Below are 21723 nucleotides of genomic sequence, written 5' to 3'. Positions count from 1 at the left end.
GAAGGCTGGAGACTATTTCCTTTTGAGGGTTTGGTTGATGGGAAAAGTTTTAAGGGAGATTTTTGGAGTAATGATATTTTAGTAGAGATTTGTATTTAATAGGTATGTACATTTCTTTAAAATGAGTGATAAGTGAGGGCTTGTGGATTCCAGAAGTATCTGTAAACATTGTCAGGATGTGGACAGTGAATGCCTACAGATGAATGTAACCTACTTCAGTTTTCAAGTATGGAATTTGTTTAGAAGTGATGTGGGTGGCAGACGCAGGAGAAAGAGAACTATTCCTCAAGGAGTCCTCCTGAATGGTTTGTTCTGGCTTTTTTCATTTTTGAGAGGTTCTCTGCAAATTTCTAAATCACATTTTTCATGTTGCTAGACTCTTTTCCTTTTGTAACCCTATATTTTGAAAGCTGAAGCATTCCATTTTCTGAATCAGTGGTGGTTTTTTTCATTGTTGTATAATTTACCTAGAGGTTGTTTTATTAATTGCCTTGGTGTTATTCTGTTCTTTCCTCACATCTTTTTGAAAAGGTGTTTGTATTATTTACAGATATAATCAAAGTCTGCATCATAGCCTATTTCTTTCTCACAGTCATTTTATTTCTCAAAACACTGGATAAAAGCCTTGGTACCTATCTCAGAGACTGATACTTACAGAACTGCTTTCTGTGTCTTGTTACCTTTAATAATCTTGTTTCCATATCTTGCTTCTTTAATGATAGAATGCTTTTAGTATTGGATTTGAATTGATTTCTAAGTTAATGCTCATCAACTTTTTTGACTCACAATATAAAATGTACATTACAGACATTTTCAGCTTTAATTTTTTAATTTAATCTTGCCAGGATTTGCTTATTTTCACATATACCTTGTGTTATGGTTGTAAATTAGCTCAGAAAAGATACTCTGATATTATCTCAGAGTTTGCAAGTGTCTCTTATCTTTCCTTTCTTGGTGTACCTCGAAAGTGTATTGTTTTTATGAGAGAGTCAGTCATAATAATAATTCTGTATCCTGACAGCCCAGTGCAACCTGTTTCTGTCCTGAAATTAATAGGCTTTTAACACACATAAACATCAGTGCAATTGCCCTTGTTGTAATATTAAGAGGTTATGAAAGGGCAATGATTACTAACTGTTTCAAAGGGTAAAATGTTGCGGCTTGGGGTACCAGTCAAAAGTGTGTATCCAGACATGGTAGCCATGAATGAGGCAGCTCCAAGTGCACACTTACAGGTGCAATCCATCGGACTCCCACCTACCACCAGCAGTATTGCTGGCACTATCTCCATTTTCTATACTGTTTCAGCAATGCTTGATAAAATTCTGAACAAAAAAAAGTACAAATTTCCCTTAATTTGCACATTTTAATGTGTGTCAGGAAGTTTGGGCATCTGTTCAAACACTGCAAACATAAACATTGCTTATATGTTAACCTCAGTTGGGTTATATTTTTTTCATCATACATGGCTCTTACATCCTCAGGAATATTTGGGAGGACGTGTGAACGCTGTGAAGGTCAGAGGACAACTTTCCTTTGGGGAAGACTCCCCTGTGAATTGCAGATTGTCTAGCATCCCTGGGCCTTGTGCACAGAACGCCATATGGACCCCTTGGTCATTTTGTCAAGCACAGTCTTCAAAACATTGCGTTGAATCTCAGGAGTGTTTTTCTCAAAATACTGTCTTTAGCATAAAATACATAGAATCAGACAAGAAATCCAGTGTTAATGAAATACAGACCGCAAGTTGAGAGGTGATACTACAGCTCTCTATTACACGCACTACAGTAAAACACATTAACATTTTTAAAAGATTGATTTATTTCTGCTTAAAAGGGAGATTTTATAGAGAACGAAGAGACAGAAAAGTCTTCCAGCTAACAGTTCACTCCCCAAATGTCTGCAATGGCCAGAGCTGAGCCAATCCAAAGCCTGGAGTTCTTTCCCAGTCTCCTGCATGGTGCAGGGGACAAAGACTTGGGCCGTCCTCTGCTGCCTTCCAAATCGTGGGCAAGAAGCTGGATCAGAAGTGGAGCAGTAAGGACTCGAACCAGTGCCCATATGGGATGCTGGCAATACAGGCAGAAGTTTAGCCCCTATGCCACCACACTGACCCCTGTAGAAGGTTATATATCTGTGTAAATGGTGAAAGCCACGGACTTAAAGTATGGATTTGAAGGTTTTTTGGGGGACTTGGATTATTTTGTCATTAGCATAATGGCAACTGATACTGTCTAATGTAGTGCAGTCAATAGCATAGGAACTATGTTTCTATTCTATTATTTTTAAATATTTATTTTTTTATTGGAAATTCAGATGTACAAAGAAGGATTTCTGTCCACTGATTCACTCCCCAAGTGGCCACAATGGCCAGAACTGAGTCAATCTGAAGCCAGCAATCAGGAGCCTCCTCTGGGTCTCTCACATGGGTACAGGGTCCCAAGGCTTTGGGCTGACCTTGACTGCTTTCCCAGGCCACAGGCAGGGAGCTGGATGGGAAAAGGAGCAGCTGGGACACGAACTGGTGCCTATGTTGGATCCTGGAGTGTGAAAGGCAAGGACTTTAGTCACTAGGCTATGGCACCAGCTCTCTATTCCAATTTTGTACTTGAAGTTAGGTGCAGGGACTTCAGCTTTTGTTTTCTTTCGTCTTTATAACTAAACAATATTTCCAATTAGCATCCATTAAAATTGGTTTTTTTTACCAACTTGTTTATTCATGTATTACTTAAGAGAATAAGGTGACCTTGGCAGAAGAAAATCTTTCAGCTGCCACTTGGCAAGTTGGCAACATATTAACTTGCAAATACTCAACACCAGCTATTCTAGGAATGGGAATTGTAAGTCAAGATAATCGAGTTTATTTCAGTGAGTAGGAGTACTTTGCAAGAGGTGACCTGGTTGTATGGGCAGGAGGAGCTTTCCGTGACAAATGTAATGGTGACTTTTGTTTCCTCTAGGGCATGTCTCTGTGCCAGACGGTGGTCGTGGGCTCTGTCGTCACCCTTCTCTACTGCTCCAGAGCTTGTTACAATTTGGTGGTGATCGCCATATCTCAGGACACATTAGAAAGTCCATTTAATTATGGTTGGGATAATCTGTCAGACAAGGTGAGTACCTATCGTGTATTGCCAATCTGCGGTGTGGTCACTGTTGGCCATTAGTAGGATGGTTCACCTTTGACCTACAAACACTTTACCGGATCTCTGTCTGCTCTCAGTGATCAGAACCAAAGCTCTATTTAAAAATCATCGTCTACATGGCTGGCTTTGCAGCACAGTGCGTTAAGCCACTGCTTACAGCAACAGCATCCCACATGGGAAAATTGGTTCAAGTCCCAGCTACTGCACGTCCTAGTAGTCCCTGCTAATGTGCTAATATCTTGTCCCTTGGTTCCAGGCTAGCCATTGTGGCCATTTGCAGAGCAAACCAGCAGGTAGGAAGATTCTCTCTCTGGCTCTGCTTTTTGAGTAAATAAATATTTAACAAAACTTTTTTTTTAAAAAAATTATCATTTTGCAGCAGCATTTGGCCAAATTGTTGTAATCCTCACACCCCACATCCAAGTACCACCCTTGGCTCCCTGTGTTGGGTCCGTCTTCCTGCTGATGGTGGTGACAGCTCAAGTCAGATGGGTTGAGTTCTCAGGCGCAGCTTCAGCCTAGCCCAGCGTAGCCCATGGCACGCACTGGAAAATGAAATAGAGGCATGGAATGTTCTCTCATTCTCTCTAGATTTTTGCCTTTCAAATTACACAAAAGGAAATGTTCACAACACAAATTTGTGTAAAACTCCTCATTTGCCTGTCACTTGAAATTTCTCTTCAGAGAGAATTTCTACCAAAAGTCTTTTCTTTTCTTTTGTTAAATTATGTCACACACTTATCATAAAATTGTTTTACTGATTTTTTTTACTAATTTTTAAAGTTAGTGTTTAAATATCTATACATGAATTAATGTCCTGTCATTAGCCAGGAAGAGATTAACTCCTCCCTCCTGAAGAACCTTGGCATTTGTTTAGTTTTAGGGGTTTAATAATGACTTTCCTTGTTTCCCTGGCATTATCAGTCTCTTGTTATCAGTCATTCATTCTTTTATTCATTCATTCACTTACTGAAAGGCAGAGTTAGAGATAGAACTTCCAAAGACTGGTTGATTCCCAAAATGACCACAGCAGCCAAGGCTGGGAGTAGGCTGGACCAGGAACCTAGAACTTGACCCCAAGTCTCTCTTGTGGGTAATGGGACCTAAACATGGACCATCTTCCAGTGCTTTTCCAAGTGCATTAGCAAGGAGCTGGATTGAGAGTGAAAAAGCAGGGCTCAAATTGGCATCACAAGCTGTGGCTGAACCCACTGGTATTATTTCTTTTTAATTTTATGATACAGCTCCATGGGCTGCAAGATTTCCCCCTCCCTCTCCTGTTCCTCTCTTTGCACTCATTTCCCCTGTTATTATAATAGTATGTCCTTCGAGCACAGCCCTGAGTCCACCATTCTGCTGTTTAAGTGTGTCATGACATTGTAGGCATACACAATGGTAGAAAGTGTAGCATCCTGTTGTCAAGATATATTTAATAGTGTCATTGACAGTTCATCTTTGATTTGGGAGTTGAGATGCATGCTGAAATGTATCTTAACTTCTTGAGATGATAATCCCTATTATACAATGTTTACCTATATGTGTCATTGATCTTATATTTTGCATGAAGGTTGCCTTAGAGAAAACATGTGCTGTGTGTCCTTTTGCATTATTTCACTGAGCATAATGGTCTCTATTTGGGAACATTTGTTGTAAATGGTAGAATTTCATTCTTTCTAATGGCTGAATAATATTCCATGGAATAGATATACCAGTTTCTTTACACACTCCCTTTTTAACAGGCATCTGGGTTTGTTTCCATGTCTTCACTACTGTAGATTGGGCTACTGTAATTCTCATATTCAGATTTCATTTCTCTTGGATATACTCCCAGCAGTGGGACCACAGGGTCATATGGCAGGTCAGTGTTCAGTTCTCTAAGCACTCTCCATACTGACGTCCATAGTAGTCGTACTAGCCTGTACTCCCACCAACAGTCAAGTATAGTATCTTTCTCCCCACATCCGCGCCAGCAAGTGTTACTAATGGATTTTTGAATGTACACTAACCTCACTGGAGTTTTAAAATTTTTTATTTGTGTTTTCCATCAGTATTTCTCTGACACCTAGGGAGCTGGAACATTTTTAGTCACTTGGATATGTCAGTCTTAAGTGAGCAACATTCATCGTACTTTGGTTGCCCAGATATTTGCTAGTCATCTTCAGTACGCTGTGTCATGTATTTTATTTAACTTTGTACTGGATGCAGTGTTCCCTGGAATGCCATTTTTCCTTTATCTTTCTGAGAAGGAATTTGCAAGCATGGTTCTGTGTAGCAGACCCTCTTCACTGCTTCTCCCAACATCGGGTAGAATACAAACAAATTCAATATGGAAACAGGGTTCCAAATCATATGCTAAGTAGCAATTGAGCTGAAAGACGTAACAGGTCACATTTCTGCGCAGGTGTAACGCTGCGTAAGGGTCGTGTGGCCTGCGAATCCCTGGAACATTAGCAGTTTATTAGTAACTCTCCCCAGACTGTGGAGCCCACACGTGGGGGCCGATTTATTACCCAAATATTAAGCTTACCTTCATAAATGGATGCATTGAAGACATGAACAACGTTCTCTGATATTTAACATCAAAAGTATTTCTTTTCCTTTTCTGAAGATGTACCATTATATGAGAAATGACACAACACAGAAAACTTCAAGTTAATATGCCTGCAGTTCGTTGATGTTTTAACTTCCTAGCCAAAAAAAAAAAAAAGAAAGAAAATGTGGCTTGTGAATTCCTGCTCAGAAAACAAACACATGAACCGCTGTGCCATCTTGTATTTACAGGCCCGCATGGAAGACGTAAGTGGAGAAGAGTACATAGTGTTTGGAATGGTCCTCTTTCTGTGGGAACATGTGCCAGCCTGGTCAGTGGTCCTCTTTTTCCGGGCACAGAGACTAAACCAGAATTTGGTATGCTATCAAAATATTCCCCAATGCTGTTGCTTATTTATTTTCTTTTTTTTTTTTTCCTTTTTTTTTGTGGAACATTTACATTGATTTTCTATTTATCAGCACTAAAGACTAAAAATCATTATAGATTTTAGCCTTTTGTCCTACCTGAAAATTAAACCCTTACATCCTCTGTCCACAGGCACCTGCCGGCATGATAAACAGTCACAGCTACAGCTCCAGAGCTTACTTCTTTGACAATCCGAGACGCTATGACAGTGATGATGACTTGCCAAGACTGGGAAGTTCAAGGGAAGGAAGGTAGATATAACAAAGCACTTATGCTGAAATAGTGTTGGATTAAACAATGCAAGTTTTAACTGAAATATGAAGGATGAATTTACATATATGTAAATAAAATCATATAAATCCAGGAACTCCAATCAGTAGACATTACACCTGTGACGGGACCTGCACCTAAAGAGTCATCTAACTCAATGTCTATCCAGTACCTTTATTACGAGAAATGCTTTCCAGGGTGAAATGGCATCATTTTATTACAGGATCCCATGTTAGTTCAGAGGGGAGGGGCACCAGTGGGGGAAGAATATTATTATAGAGATTATGTATCTGTGCCCTTATCCTCACTGCTATTCGAAACAGGAAACTCTTGATAAAATTCCTAGAAACCTTGGATAGGTAGGAAGTGCCCTCCTTGACCCAGAACTGTTACAGGTCCTTAACTAGTCGAGTATTAGTTACGTATCAGGACAGAGAGAAAACCTTAACTCCCAGCCATGCGATTCTTTCATCTTGATGCATTTTCTGCAATCCTAACCTCACCTACACTAGGCTCTTAATCTTTTCTAGTTGATCTTTCGTCTCTATTTTAGAGGTGATAGAAAAAAAAAAGCATATCTAAGAAAATAAAATAGGAATAATAGAACCTTCTTCATGGATCATTGTGAAGATTAAACGGTTTGTGTGTACACATGTATGCATATCTTAAAATAAGCCTAGGACACAGTAAACATACATCATCATTATGTGATAAATCCTATTAATTGAAGTTCATTCCTCTTTTTTGTAACATGTTGATTTAGGCTCAATGTCAACACCATTAAATTGTATGTAAAGTCATCCTTTGGCAAAGTCGGTTGTTTCAATATATTTGATACAAACTTTGATCACAGTGTTAAGACTTCTTTGCCCTTTCTTGTTGTTATTGCAGTTTATCAAATCCACAAAGCTTGGGCTGGTATGGCACCATGACTGGGTGTGGCAGCAGCAGCTACACAGTCACCCCCCACCTGAATGGACCGATGACAGACACTGCTCCTTTGCTCTTCACTTGTAGTAATTTGGATATGAACAACCACCATAGCTTATATGTAACACCACAAAACTGACAGCGTTATCAAATTGTGATTCTTGAATTGTGTTTCATGTGTATATGCAACATGTTCCAATGCCATCTACATAAGCATTCCACTCTCTGTTGCAAATGACAACAACATCTGGACATGTGGCTGGGTCTGGTGGAGAATACAACTGTGACTGTTGGTCGCTGCACAGTAACATGAAGCAAGATGGAAAGGCCAGAGGAGTAATGAGAGATCTGAAGGCACTTGATGGCCTCCCAGCATGTTGCCGTGGGGGCATCAAATGCACACTTGCGAATTTGCACTTTTACCTTTGTTTTGAAAGAGTACACTGCAGTCCCCAAAGTCATACTCCAGCGTTCACCCTGGAACATTACTGTATGCCAACTGGAGGATAGTTTTCCTATATAAATCGAAGCCAGTATATTCTTTGGTGTACTCTGTATGGAATTCTTACCCACTTACAGTTTTATAGTGTGAGCAGTGCACAAAATAAAGATATAAAAATGTTACTCTTTTTAAAAATCTACTAAAATTATGTCATTGAAGACTGTTCTTTTATGTATAATTTTAAGACACTCATTTGGATTCATCAAACAATCATTTTAAACAAATTATACTAGTCATCCTCTCCAGCGATGACAAGCAAGTTCCCTGGAGAGCCACAGTCATTTCTTCAAGAAGAAAACGTACCAGTAAAACTTGTGTGGCTCCTCTGAATAGAATCACCTTATTTTGTATGATGAAAATATATATGTGATCATTTAAGCATGATTCTTCAAGAAAGCAATAGAGATTTTGCATAGGGAGATTTTGGTAGAAACTTCTTGGAACTAAACAAGTTTACAGATGAACATAAGATTTATAAAATGTAAAGTTCTAAGTTAAACTGTGAATACATTTTCAAACGCACTCAATGTATCTGAAACAAGATAACCTGATGTCACTGAATCAGGACTGTCCTCAGGTAAATTAAATCATAAGTCATAGTGAACTCAAGTGCAATACTTACACAATTCCTCCTTTAGTGTCCACACTTTTATACCTTACAAATGGGGAAAGCAAATTAAATTCAATTCAGATTAATTCCAACATTTGACTGAAGAAAAATTTGGGTAGATGGATGAATTAGGTAAGTAAGAAACCCGAAGTTAACAATATTGGAATACTTTTAGAATTAACACCAACTTGAATATCCTGCCCCAAATCTAAACAATTTCTATGTGGTAAGCGTTGATGATGCAGAATGTTTCGATGCACTTTCCACCAGTGTCTATATGGAAAGTAGATGCTGAATACCTCAAGGTGCCAAGGGACCAGGCTTCGTTTGGGAAGTTGTCACAGCATGCTTAAGGACAACTAATTACATATAATTGTGTGCTGGTCTGTTTGTTCAGAACTGGAATCAATACAGCTGTTGTTTTACTTAAAATATCTTTCAACTTTTTCATAACTGATGCAGTAACTTCACAGAAGTGCAACAGTGAAACTCGGAGGGGAAAAGATGAATTTGTTAATGTCCCTGTAATGCCCCGCCCTTTCAGGAGGCGACGCACAGCCAGATAAACTTTTTTTCCATAGTAGCAAGTTCAAATTCAATCAGAAGCATATCTATGTTATTTTGCATTTGGTTGTAAGCTCTCTCATAACCAGATTTTTAAAAAATTATATTAACGTAGCAGTATATTCGGACTGCATCTTATTATTAGCTTTCTCTACAGAATACCCACTGTTTATTTTGCTATTAATCCGAGATATTTAATTATTGAGAGCTATCCACAAACATCTCTCTCGTCTTTGCTAATCCTTGGGGTTTCAGGTGATAAAGTTTCTCTATTAAGGCTTCCCTAGATGATGTTCTTTGACTACATAAACAGAGTATTTTAATTTTTTTTTTAAATAAAATTTAGTTCTTTCGGCTGTGAGGCGATTTGCCAAATTTGAGATTTGCCCGTTTACTGTTCTAAGTAGCATAAATTCTTGCATTTGTTTTTCTTATTCCCATCTCACACAATACATCACCAAAGAGAAATTCTGGCCCGGTTTCTGCTTGCCAATTCCAAAGCACTGGGAGCACTTTAGGTTTGGCCTCAAAAGGAGGAGTTGTTTATGAAATCAAAGGGCTACCGGTCCCCTGTTCATCCGCGCTGAAGCACATGACAACAATTTCAAACCTTGGTGGTTTTCCGCTCGTCCGTGGTTCACTAATGAGAATGAGTTCCTTTGCCACCGTGTGGACTCCTACAGCGATTAGCAGTGTTGGTTTTGATCATTTCATGAGTGGTCATTAATTCTGGAACTCTTGCCACTCACTGATAGCTGGTTGTAATTTTACGGAAGATGTAATTTATAGCTAAAATGGCTTTTTTATGCATAGCTGCTTTTTTATTGTTTAACAGTGTTTCGCAGCTATATGATCAGTTTAACTGGTTGTAAAAATATAGCTGTGGCCAATGAATGTACCGATTTGTTGTTTCACTAAATTGTAAAAAAAAGAAACTGTTAAAAATAAAAGTATTTGTGCTTTTACTTGGAGGTCTGGTTTTTGCATTTTAGTGGACTTCCCTACGTTTATGCCATAGCAAGATTTCTCTAGTGTGAACGCAGAGAAAAATCCCAGCAGGTACACACGGCAGCTTGCTTTTGCTGTGTCATAACTGCATTCAAATGTCTTATCACTTAGTATTATATCTCAATTAGATATCAAGTAGTTTAAAACATTAATGCTATTTTTTTACAAATGCTCAGAAAAATCCTCATGTGACATAATAACCCTTCTTCCTTTCTCTTAGAACTGTAAGAATCAACTGACCTGGCACACAATCCCAGCTGTTTTTCTGACCTTTGTTCAAGTGGGACCCCTTCCCAAGCACACCACGTTCTGAGTCCAGGCCACCTCCCCGGAAGCCTCCTGAACTCCCTGTGAAGTGGAGAGAGGGAAGGTATTTGGAGTGAAAGTAGCAGCTTAAATGTAGGACAGCTGTCACTTTAAACAGTTTACTCAACATTTATTAAGTGTCCATAAGCCAACAGCTGTGCCATGGAGACGCCCAGATGAACAGTTCCTTTTCCTGCCCGTAAGGAGCTCACATTCTAGTAAAGGAGGCTTTAAAATACAAAAACAGTACAGTACAGTCATAATAGAGGTAGGTCGCAATTACAGTGATGACATGAAAGAAGTCAGGGGACTTCACGGAGGAGATGCTTCTAGTGGGCCTGCAAGGCATTACAATCTCCTCCTTACCAGCATGGTCAGGGCACTTGGTGCCAGGAACAGGATGCGAGGTCTGGCCCTGTAGGGGCATTTGAAGAATTCTTTTAAGTCTGTTTTATCAGAACACTGGATGGGGAATGCATTTGAGAAGGATCTGTCTACGGAGCAAAGGAATCTGTCTTTCCCTAGACAGTGCAGGAAGTCACTGAAGAGCAGGTGCTCGCGGCACTACTGTGAAACAACGGACGGCAGGCAGGCTGCTGCTCTGCGCTGCCCGTAACAGCCGTGCAAATGGTAAGAGTGACACATCAGAAGGGAAAACCAGTAAAATGCCAGAGGAAAGGGGGAAAGAGGCTAGGAAGGCGCCCAGAATTCTCAGAAAAAGATGATTCTGGAGTTCATCAAAGTAAGAAACACAAGCTCAGAGGATGTTCTGGGAGCATAACAGATAGACGCAGCCTTCGGTGCCACCGCCTGGTGAAGGACAAAGGCGAGCTGAGCAGTGACTACCTTGGCATTACCCAAGTGTGAGAAGGGGGAGAGTGACTGAAAGCAGGAAGTCCCAGGGGAAACTTGTAAGAGGCCACAAAGGAGGGGCCCAGGGGTGTGTGTGCAGTGTCAGGTGCCAGGGAATAAAGACACTGCTACCGAAGGGACACGGGAGCAGCATCAAACTCAGAAAGAGAGGACAAACAAGAGTCCGCTTTGAATGCAGCTTCGGAATTAGGATTTTAGACTTTACAGGAAAAGACTGGTAAGAACCGCAAAGCCAAAGACCAGATTTTAATTAAGGAGCAAGTGGGAGGTGACAAAGTGAAAGGAATAGGGTTTGAAAAGATGGGCTATTAAAACAGAACACAAGGATGGCATGCAGTGTGAGGGAGGTATGTGCACGCGATGGCCATCTAGGCCTGTGTGCCTGTATCTCCAGAACACAGCGTCCTTACGGAGCAGGCCATCACGTCAGCCCTCCGAGAGGCCCGGCTGACATCAGGGAGTTTCTTGGTTTGTTTTGTTTTTTGTTTGTTTTCCTCCTGCCCTATTCAGAGAAAATGAGTGGAAAAGGGAAACGGGACACGTACTGTCACACAGGGTTTGTGATTATTCCCGTAAGATACCCCGACTACACATTCAACATCTGCAGCCAACAAAGATGTACTGGATACCAACTAGATACCTGGCACTGTACCAAGCCTTAGGGTCGCAAAGAACAGAACTATTCAGCACTGTAAACTGGCATTTCTGAACCATCCCAGACACAAACCCCGCTTCCCTGTCACTGGGACATCCCAACATGCATTACCTGCTAAGACATAAAGAGGGCACACTGAATTTGAGGTATACGGTTTCTTTTTCCCTTCAATTCCCACGTGATATTAAGTCTGAAACCTTTTTAAATATTTTTTTCCCAATAAAGAGTTTTCACTAATGAAAGCCTCCCAAAAATACAGTTCAGCTTTCAGGAGGCAAAGAAAACAAACTTTGTGTATTGAAAAACAAAACACCAAAATTATCACTGTTTCAGATCAAACATAAAGACTCAAAAACTTTAGGCTGGAACTTGAAATTTCTTATTCTAAGGCTTGCTGTATAATGGTCCCAGCATTGCAGGACTTTTTTGTTTTCTGATAAAATCATTTTTAGAAAATTAGTAAGTGTTATCCACTGAAGTTTTTATGGTTTAACGGGCATGATCCTGGAACTTTTAAACGAAGGGTTGGGAAAAATAGTATATGTGCATAACTACAGAGAGCAGGAAGGAGAACGCAAAAAAGGAACAATTGTAACTGTAAATAAATTATCTGTACTATGGTTGAAACATTTCTGTAAATTTGAAATCATATCAAAATGTGACTTCCTCAAAATTGTATTCAGTTAGGGTGACAATATATACTCTGTCAGCTTTGCACGTGCTTGGAAGTCTCCTGTGTCTTTTCTGTTGTTGTTGCACCTTTCTATCACCCAAACAACCCAATCCCAAAAAGTGGTTCTTTTTCATATCAGTATATTTTAGGGCTAACAAAACATAGGACTTCCAGTTAAATTTGAATTTCAGACAGTGAATAAAATTCAGTATAAATAAGCTCCGAATTTTGCATGCAACATACTTTTCTTCAAAAAAAAAAAAAGACTTGCTCTGAAATTCAAATCTAACTGGGCATTCTGCAATTTGATTTGCTAAACCTGGCAACTCTAAATGAATTGAAAAATTCTAGCTGTTAATTACAAGTCCTTCACAGCTCAAGCCACACTGCTGTTTCGTTAAAGGCTTGTCACATTTACCACAGTTTTATTTATATTATGTTTTCTTACAGGAAACTCTAGTTTAAAAGGCTTAAAACATAATTTATGTAGTCTTATCATACATGTATTTGATAATCCTGCTTTTATCCACTATTAAATTTTAAAATTTGTACCACATTATCAAAGTTTACTTTTTACTCACAATATTATACAGACTTAGTACAATTAAAAAAAAAAAAACTGTTTACTTGAAACAATATAATTTTCCTTTTACAAAAGCAGCTTTATATAAAAGGTTTGGCTGAAGACTGTCACTTCTGTATGCCTTGGAATGACATCCACTCTTTGGCCTCCACTGTCCAGAAACAGGCACGTTTCAACTTGTTTCCTTTAATGAATATTTTGTAACAAGTTCCTGAAGTTTTCTAATTCTCTCACACTTGTAGAAATTCTGTAACAAAAAAAAAAAAAAAAAAAAAAAAAGAATTAGACTCGGAAGCCATCTTATATAAATTTTCCCTGTACAAATGAACTCATTTTGCGTATTTATAAAATAGAAAATTTTTTAAAGTCTAAGGTATTTCAGTAAATTGAAGGATACCTCGACCATTTACTCTACCCTGATGGGTTTCTATTGTTTGATATGATAAAACCAAGATAACATAAATCAGTTATTCTAGCATGAAAGTATTGGAATATGAGTAGGGAATGCCTAATTATTAAGACATTTATACAGTATAAGTATTCACAAGTACATGCACTTACGTACTATGACACATGTAAGTATTTAGTAGAAAATAGTATAAATCAGTGTTCAAATATTTAGGCTAAAATGTATTCATCAATATGTTCCTATGCGTAATTTTAAAGTATATAAGTACCAAGTGCATGAATATGGAAATAATCACTTTACATCTGCATAAACATGAATCTTTTAAAATAATTCAACATGTTTAGTAAATGTGCAAGCAATCAAAAGCTATCCAACTAGAAACAATAGATAAGGAATTTGTTTTAAGCGCACTTGAGCCGTCTTCTCCACCACGAAACAAGTAGCCGACGGAACACATAACTCAGTTGTGGGAGCGAGAAAAGTTAGTTGGAAAGTCGATTATTTCAAGTCTCAAGTAATTTCTAGATGAAGAATTACAATCCTTAAAGCTTTTATAAACCTTTATATGATAGGCCAGAAGCAAATAACATCTACACTAAATTTTTTCATGTATATTCTTTACTTTGTGCTTTTCTTTGTGTTATGCTGACGGAAAAGAATTCTTTAAGAAATAATGAATATTTTATAGGATGGTAAATTCACAGAGAAATACATATGTATATACATATACTATATAAAACAACATGATTTTTACAGCATCTTCAAGAAATAGCTGTACTGCACAGCAAAATTGATATTAAACAACTTGAAAACATGTAAAAACTCAGTAAGATAAATACTGAAATGTAATCGTTAAATCAGGCATAATTATGAAAGTCAATAAATGAAGATAAGGAGATCATCAAATGGCCGTGCAGGTCTGCACACGTGAGGCATTTTAGAAAGTTGCATAAGTTAGTCGTGCAATAACTTCAGTAAAGATATGCCTTGCCCACTTTCACTGGAGAATATACATGTTACCTTAGGCTTCACTGGCTAGCAAAATCAGTTTCCACACATTCAAACTGACCTTCCAAATGCATTAAATAATGATACTATTTCTTGTCTGGTGAGATGGAATTCATAACTGGGTCCACTTTCTGGCATATTTGCTATCAGTTTCTCAGAAAACAGTATCTTCAGAGCAGTACCCAAACCCTGAGTCTACAAGAGAAATCAGAAATGAAAAATAAGAAAATTCTTCATGCACAGGATAAACAAAAAAATAGAACTGACACAGCTTTGCTTACCTGAAGCTTTCCCCAGAGTCGGCATTTGAAACAACCAACGCAGTCCATGATTCTTGAGATGTTTCTAAAATGTAGTCGAAAGTCCTCCTAAAAAAACAATGTGACAAGATTTTATTAAGATTCAGCCAACTAGAAATCATTTTCTTCCAAGCTCTCTAGATGCCTTGTGCTGTGCAAATGACCCGTGGGTAAGAAAAGAGCAGAGTCGTGCTCACCCCACTAAGCAGTTCCTGGACTCAGAACCTTGACCTATACCATCACAGTCACTCTACAAACCCAGAAACAAATACAAGTGTAATATACATCGAATAAATTAAAAATACAAGATTAAAAAAAAAGAGGTAACTTGTCCAAGTTTTGACATCTCTTACAAAGCAAACACAGAATGCAGGCCTGCCTACAAAACTAGACCATCTGGGAAAATGCAGAAAGGCGGGATGTGGCTGCCTGGCCTGCAGGTTGAGATGCTCACATCCCACATTAAAGTGCCTGGCTCACTTCCCAGCAGCAGCTGCTGACTCCAGCATCCTGCCACGGGAACCCTGGGGAGCAGCGGTGAGGACCCATGTCACTGTGTTCCCAGCGCCTGGCTCCAGCCTCAGCCCACACTTCTCCTCTCCCTATCGCTGCGGACACTTGAGGAGTCACTTGGGGAGCATTCTGTCATTAACTCTCGCTCTCTGCCTTTCAAGTGAAGGCATTTTTTAAAATAATACACAAAAGTAACCTAATTACAATGTCCTGTTGCCTAAGATTAACAACCATGTCAGAGGCACGTGAACGGGAGCTGGGGGGCTTCAGCTGCCACAAAAAGGAAGGAAAGGAAAAAAGCCACCAGTTTTACAAGTTACATTGCAACCTTTCTTCTTGGTAATAACAATACCATTCACGTACAAAATATGAGGCAGGTATGGAGGCCCCGTGAGCTGAGCTGCTGCTTGGGAGGCCAAGGTCCCATACCAAGAGCGCCACTTCTGAGCAGACTCTAAGATGGACCATGTCAGCCAATGGACCTTGGCAGGGTTTCTTCAACTGTGGGACAACAAAAATCAACAGCATCCCAAAATGCTCAAAACCACGTAAGCAGTATCCTTGGAACATGCATCACATCATGGAGCCTAGGATGACATCGAGTGACCATCCTCCATCCCCAGGTACTGATGCAGGTAGGTTCCTGGGAACAGCCCCTCTCCCCTTCTCTCCTCTCTTTCCCCAAACACGGGAAGAAGGAAAAAAAAAAGCAACTATCTCATCTACTTTCCCCTGTTCCTCAACCCTTCCCACCCTAATCAGTGGTCCACATGGACATACAGCCTTCTCAACTATGTAAAAATCATTAAAAATAAAGTAAATAAACAAACAAAAAACAATTTCAGTTCATGTCCTGGCAATTACTCTTCTGACCCAGTTAATGCGCCTGGGAAGGCAGCAGAAGATGGCCCGAGTACTTGAGTCCCTGCCATCCGTGTGGGAGACTGGAATGGAAATGACTGGCTCCCAGCTTCACCTTGACCAGTCCTGAGTTTTGTGGTCACTTGGGGAGTTAATCAGCAGATGAAAGATATCCCTTTACCTAATTCTTCCCTTTCTGTTGTTCTGCCTTCAAGTACATAAATGAATCTTTGAAAAAAAAATACATATGTATATATATGCAACACAGGACGCATCCAGTGCAGGCACGAGTCTCCTATTAACACACCCAGAGCGCTAAATCCCACCCATTGTCACTACGTTGGATCTGGTGTTCCCTTTTTGTTTCTATATTTTTATATATGTGTGCATTTCCATGAACATTAGTATACTGTAGTTTATATGTAATAAGGCAAATGCAACCAGTTTATCAGAAAGGAGAATATGTCCTTCAGAATCTAAGGAGGGAAGGGAAGCCAAGAATACATCCATCATTTGCGTCCATGCAAATTATCACTGATGATCCCGTGACTCCTCCGGCCTGGCCTTAACAAAGAATTCCAAACTTTATACGGATCATCTAGTGCACCAATGGGCCTATAATTTGGGAAGCAATAGTCTTTTTTTTTTAATGTGATAAACCAAACACTAGGCTCAACTAAATGAGAACCACATCACCAATCTAAAACTAGCAATGGGAACCTGCTATTAAAAGACGACCTCAGCCGTACCAGCAATGTCAGCACATACATAAATAACAGAATGATGGACTTATGCATGCTTATGAAGGACTATACTATTGTAATAACATGGGGAATAAGTTTGGGAGGAGGGAATACGGTGAGGGGATAGGAAATTCCCAGAGCATATGGAACTGTACCATAGAATTAAAATAAAATAGAAGAAAAAAAAATCTACCTCAGTTGGCTCTGGAGACACTTTTCCCAGATGCTTTATTCAGCTTTTAAATAAAAGATTCATAATAAGATCCCAGATTTCTTATTCTTATTAATATAAAACAGAAATTACTAATTAGCATTTTGGGGGCAATATTCTCTTTTATTTTTTGTACTTGTTCAATAAGAGGTAATCCTAATTTTAAGCCTACTTTATAAAACTACCCAATAACATTATTCTGTATAGGTTGACATTTCTTTAAACTAGCATTTTGACATGGACTTAAAAAAAAAAAAAGACACTTTTAACAATAACAGTAGTAAAATCATCTGATGAACTAACAACTTCTAGAGATATTAACAGTTTTCTGTGGATCTACGAAAGTGCATGTATGCACCAGACTGTAGTTAGAAAATTAGCTCAAACTTAAGGGAACTATAAATTTCCATATGGATATAAATGCTATGATCAATAAAATATAACTCCTACTTAAAAAGTACTACTAAATTCATAGAGACTTTTTGGCAATGATAATTTCACAATCAATAGACACTAAAAATACACTGTCTTCAGGAGATACCTTAAAAGTGTAATTTTAACAGACTCAAATTTTTGTAAGGTCCTGGTATTTACAATTCTATTTGCTCAGGCAAACATTGTCTAAATGCAGTGTTTGAATCCAAATGCTTAGAAATGATAGTACTTGACTGGTAATTTGTATGGCATGCAAGGTGAACAAGCCTAGCTATTTATAACAGCCAAATAAACACCATAAAAATCAAAGCCGGGCATATAAAATAGTATAGATTATCTGCTTAAGTAAGCTTAATATACTAGAACCAAATTAACAAGCTAGAAATTCACTATATCAGAATCAAGCTGGACACCCATTGGTTCAAGTGGATGACACGGCTGGAAACAGAATTGACCCAGCAATTGCAACCACCAGCATGTGCATAAGCTTATTGGGGTGACAGAATGTGCCAGACCCTGCACTGGCAAATTCACACAAGAATCAGGTTTGGGATCATCTCAGATGAAGTTTCTTTGGAGATCCCTTCAACTGAACTGCTGATCTCAAAACCCCAACCATGAAGAGACTACGTCAGTCAGTGGATTCTGAATAGGTTTCATTGCCGTTGGAATGGCGAGATTGGCAGCAATTCAGAACTGTTCAACTATCAAAACTGCTTGAGCAGGACCCTCGGAGCATGCCTCACATCGGGGACCTGGGATGGGTGGGAGGCTGGGTGGGGCTTCTCCCTTTGTTTCTACCCTGACCCCAGATACAGGGGATAAAAATGGAATTAGTGTGTAAACAATAGTATTACCCACTTTCCTGTAGCCCTTGATCCTTTGTACCTTAATCAACTAAGTAAGATCATTTTTTTAAAAAATTTAAGAAAAAGAAATTCACTATACAGAATAGGAAAAGATCCCTATTACGTCCATAAATAACAACCATGTCCAGTGACCTAAGTATATCCCCAAATTATCTCAAAAAACTGAACCTAAATCTGTTACCAATTCTCCTTGTTTAACAATACAAGATTTATGCCTTTACTTTAAACTGCAGTCAGTCAATAGACTGTTCAAATGCAATGAGGCCATAAGCTTAGATTTATAGTCAATGAAACCAACTGACTAATTACCAAATTCTCAAATTTTTGTATAAGCCTTAATATCTTTTTTTTAAAGATTTATTTATTTTTATTAAAAAGGCAGATATACAAATAGAGAAAGATCTTCCATCTACTGGTTCACTCCCCTAATGGCCACAGTGGCCAGAACTGAACTGATGCAAAGCCAGGAGCCAGGAGCTTCTTCCTGGTCTCCCAGAGTGGGTGCAGGGTCCCAACGCTTTGGGCCGTCCTCTGCTGTTTTCCCAGCAGGGAGCTGGATTGGAATTGGAATAGCTGGGACACAAACCGGCACTCCCATGGTATCTCAGAGCTTGCAGGGAGTAGGATTATTCAACTGAGCAATTGCACTGGGTCAAAACCTTCATATCTTAACCCTAAATAATATTTTTTTCATGAATCAAGCATGTCTGGTCACCAGGTCACATAAGGCCAGCAAAAACCATGTGGCCTGGAACTACCACATCACTGCAGGTAGGACTTGAAATTCAATACATCTGATTTTTAAGGTGATAATATTATATGACCCACAAATGACATTATAAATGATCAAACGGTCCTTGGCATAAAAACAGTCCCTCACCTCTGAACTGTAGCCCTTCCATTTCTAACCTTACATTGATAGAGGATGAAGGACACACAGCAGGTTATTTAAATGAACTTATCACTGTTCAAATCCATGATGTTAACCAGAAATTACTTTGCTAAGAAATATATTTCTATTATTAACATGCTTTCTCGCTTTTTACTTTTCTTATAAAAGATGCCCCCAAAATTCTCTGTTAAATAAAGAATCTCTAGATAATATTCCATGTGACATCAAAGATGAGTATTTCAGAGTTTTGATCACATTAAAACAGTGTAAGAAATATTTCTGATTTGCACAATCTAAAAACAGCTTTATACCAAAACACTCTCCAATAAACCAGTCAGTGAACTAAAAATAAGAACATATTGAAAATAGTAGGTAAAAAGAAGTCCAACTGAAGCATCTTCCCCCGCATTTTCAAGTTCCTGAAAGCTGCTGGGGAGCTTATGTAAGCACTGAGGTTTGTTTTTGCAGCGGGAAGGCTTTAAGTAGGAGGCAGAGGGGAGGTCTAAAATAACAAGTCTCCAACAGCATAAGCTAAGTGCAAAAAGGCATCTGGTGCAGCAGCTAAGAAGCAATTTGGGACATGGGCTTCAAACCCCAGCTCTGCTTCCAACTCCACTTCCTGTCTGTGTGCACCCTGGGAGGCAGCACAGCATGACTTGGGTCTGCAGCCGTGTGGGAGACCCACTCTGAGCTTGCGGCTCCTGGCTTTGGTCTGTTACAGCCTGGCAAGACCTCTCTTTGTGTTTCAGACTTCTAAATAAAAGGAAAATTAATAATTTTTTTTTATTTGCAAGTTGCATAAAGTCAGATTCTTTTGTTATGAAAGTATAGCACACAGAGCAAGAGTGTTACATCTGACTAAATCAGATCAAGTCAGGTGATACTAAAAGCCACCTGCCATTACTTTCCAACAGCTGTGTAACAAACCACAGCGATGTAATTCTGACTCCCCCAAATACGTGAAATCCCTTAAAGAAGAAGCTGTCACTCCCCCTAATGACAAAATCATGCTCCTGTGGATGGTCGAGTGGTGGTTAAACTACCTCTTGCAGTGCCAGCATCCCATATAGGCAATGGTTGGAGTCCCAGTCGCTCCATTTCTGGTCCAGCTCCCTGCCAATGGCCTGGGAAAGCAGCCCAGGGTGACCCAAGTACTTGGATCACTGACCAAATGGGAAACCTGGAGGAAGCTCACTGGAGGAATAAACCAACAGATTAAAGACCTCTCTCTGCCTCTCCCTCTTTCCCCATGTGCAACTCTGCATTTCAAATCAATAAAATCATGTAGATCAATCTTCCTAGTAATACCATAATATCTACACTATGTTGAGACAAACACACTCAGAGAAGGCCTTGCCTGCAGCCACACCCATGCAGTGAGCCATCAGACCTGCTCCTCCACGCTGATGCTCCTGCTGCCTTTAATTCCCAGTGAATCACAGGCACAACAGAACACCACACTGTACCCAGGCCCCTGTGGACCGCTTAGACCAGCCTCGTATCCATTTCAGAATTGTCCTTAGCAAAAGAGAGACTAATAGCGTCGCTCATTAGGCCCCGTCCCTTTAACGTATGACCTCTGTGTATTACATGGGACCAGCAGTGTGAGAGCCATCTTTGAGGTGAACAGCAATACTAAGACAGTCAGTTATGTTAAATACACAGCCCAGATCATAATTGAGGCCTGCTTTTGAACTGCATTTTGGCCAAGGGGGTGAAGAAAAAAGACTTGACTCCGAGTTTTCATTTAGTTTTAGGATGTATACAAACGTTGACTATACATAAATAGGCTTAGTTTTCAATGAGAAATAATAATTGTGTTTGCTGATGGCATTGCAATGTGATGCTCTGATATTAAAAAGGCAGAAGGGTCCAAACATTAACAAACTCATTAACAAGCTCGTTGCCTCATATACTTACTGTTTTGTGCAGAAAGCATTTAAAACTTACTCTCTGAGCGATTTAGAAATATTCAATGCATTATGATTTCTTAGTCACCAACGACTCTGCAGATCACAAAGCCCGCTGCTGCGGCCGAGTGGCACCTCGCACCCTCGGAGTTACCTCTCCCGCTGCCCCGGCCTCGGGGGCCGCGCTCCACACCCCACCTCCGGCGCTCACACAGGGCTCCACGTCCCTACCTGTGGCCATGGTAACTAATGGATCAGCTGAAACACAAAACTGGTTACCTTCAGTTTGTGCGCCTCTTTTTTATCCCCAGCAAAAAATGAATTCTCGTCAAAGTGCAAAGGAAATGACCTGAAACAAAATGTTCATTTTGTTATATCATAAAAATTAAAAGTCCTGCTACTAATATAGTACTTTAGCATAATTATTATATGTATATATCTACATGTAATTATAGTAAATAATTAAAATAGGTAACAAAATAATGAAAGCGGGGTGGAAA

General features: G+C 39.4%; 2 protein-coding genes across 13 annotated transcripts in view; one reads left to right on the top strand and one right to left on the bottom strand.

The window, feature by feature from the left end:
• The window catches only part of GPR137C (G protein-coupled receptor 137C), a 48775-nt gene extending 41337 nt beyond the window's left edge, over nucleotides 1-7438 (top strand). Inside the window, exons 4-7 of the mRNA XM_040969311.1 lie at nucleotides 2961-3110; nucleotides 5925-6050; nucleotides 6232-6350; nucleotides 7261-7438. Coding sequence (XP_040825245.1) covers nucleotides 2961-3110; nucleotides 5925-6050; nucleotides 6232-6350; nucleotides 7261-7438 — 573 coding nt within the window. The remainder of the gene's footprint in view (nucleotides 1-2960; nucleotides 3111-5924; nucleotides 6051-6231; nucleotides 6351-7260) is intronic.
• A 2956-nt stretch (nucleotides 7439-10394) lies between these two features.
• ERO1A (endoplasmic reticulum oxidoreductase 1 alpha) overlaps nucleotides 10395-21723 on the bottom strand; it is a 51125-nt gene continuing 39796 nt past the window's right edge. For all 12 annotated transcript variants that reach the window (XM_040968641.1, XM_040968640.1, XM_040968638.1 and 9 more), the window contains 4 exons: nucleotides 21503-21572; nucleotides 14772-14858; nucleotides 14552-14685; nucleotides 10395-13320 (listed from right to left, as the gene is read on the bottom strand). In XM_040968641.1, coding sequence (XP_040824575.1) covers nucleotides 13260-13320; nucleotides 14552-14685; nucleotides 14772-14858; nucleotides 21503-21572 — 352 coding nt within the window. In that variant the 3' untranslated portion in view covers nucleotides 10395-13259. The remainder of the gene's footprint in view (nucleotides 13321-14551; nucleotides 14686-14771; nucleotides 14859-21502; nucleotides 21573-21723) is intronic.

Source organism: Ochotona curzoniae, unplaced genomic scaffold (assembly GCF_017591425.1).
Source record: "Ochotona curzoniae isolate NIBS_2020 unplaced genomic scaffold, NIBS_Ocur_1.0 scaffold_4701, whole genome shotgun sequence".
Classification (NCBI taxonomy): domain Eukaryota; kingdom Metazoa; phylum Chordata; class Mammalia; order Lagomorpha; family Ochotonidae; genus Ochotona; species Ochotona curzoniae.
Note: the sequence above shows the minus strand (reverse complement) of the source record. Positions and strands in the feature narration are given on the sequence as shown.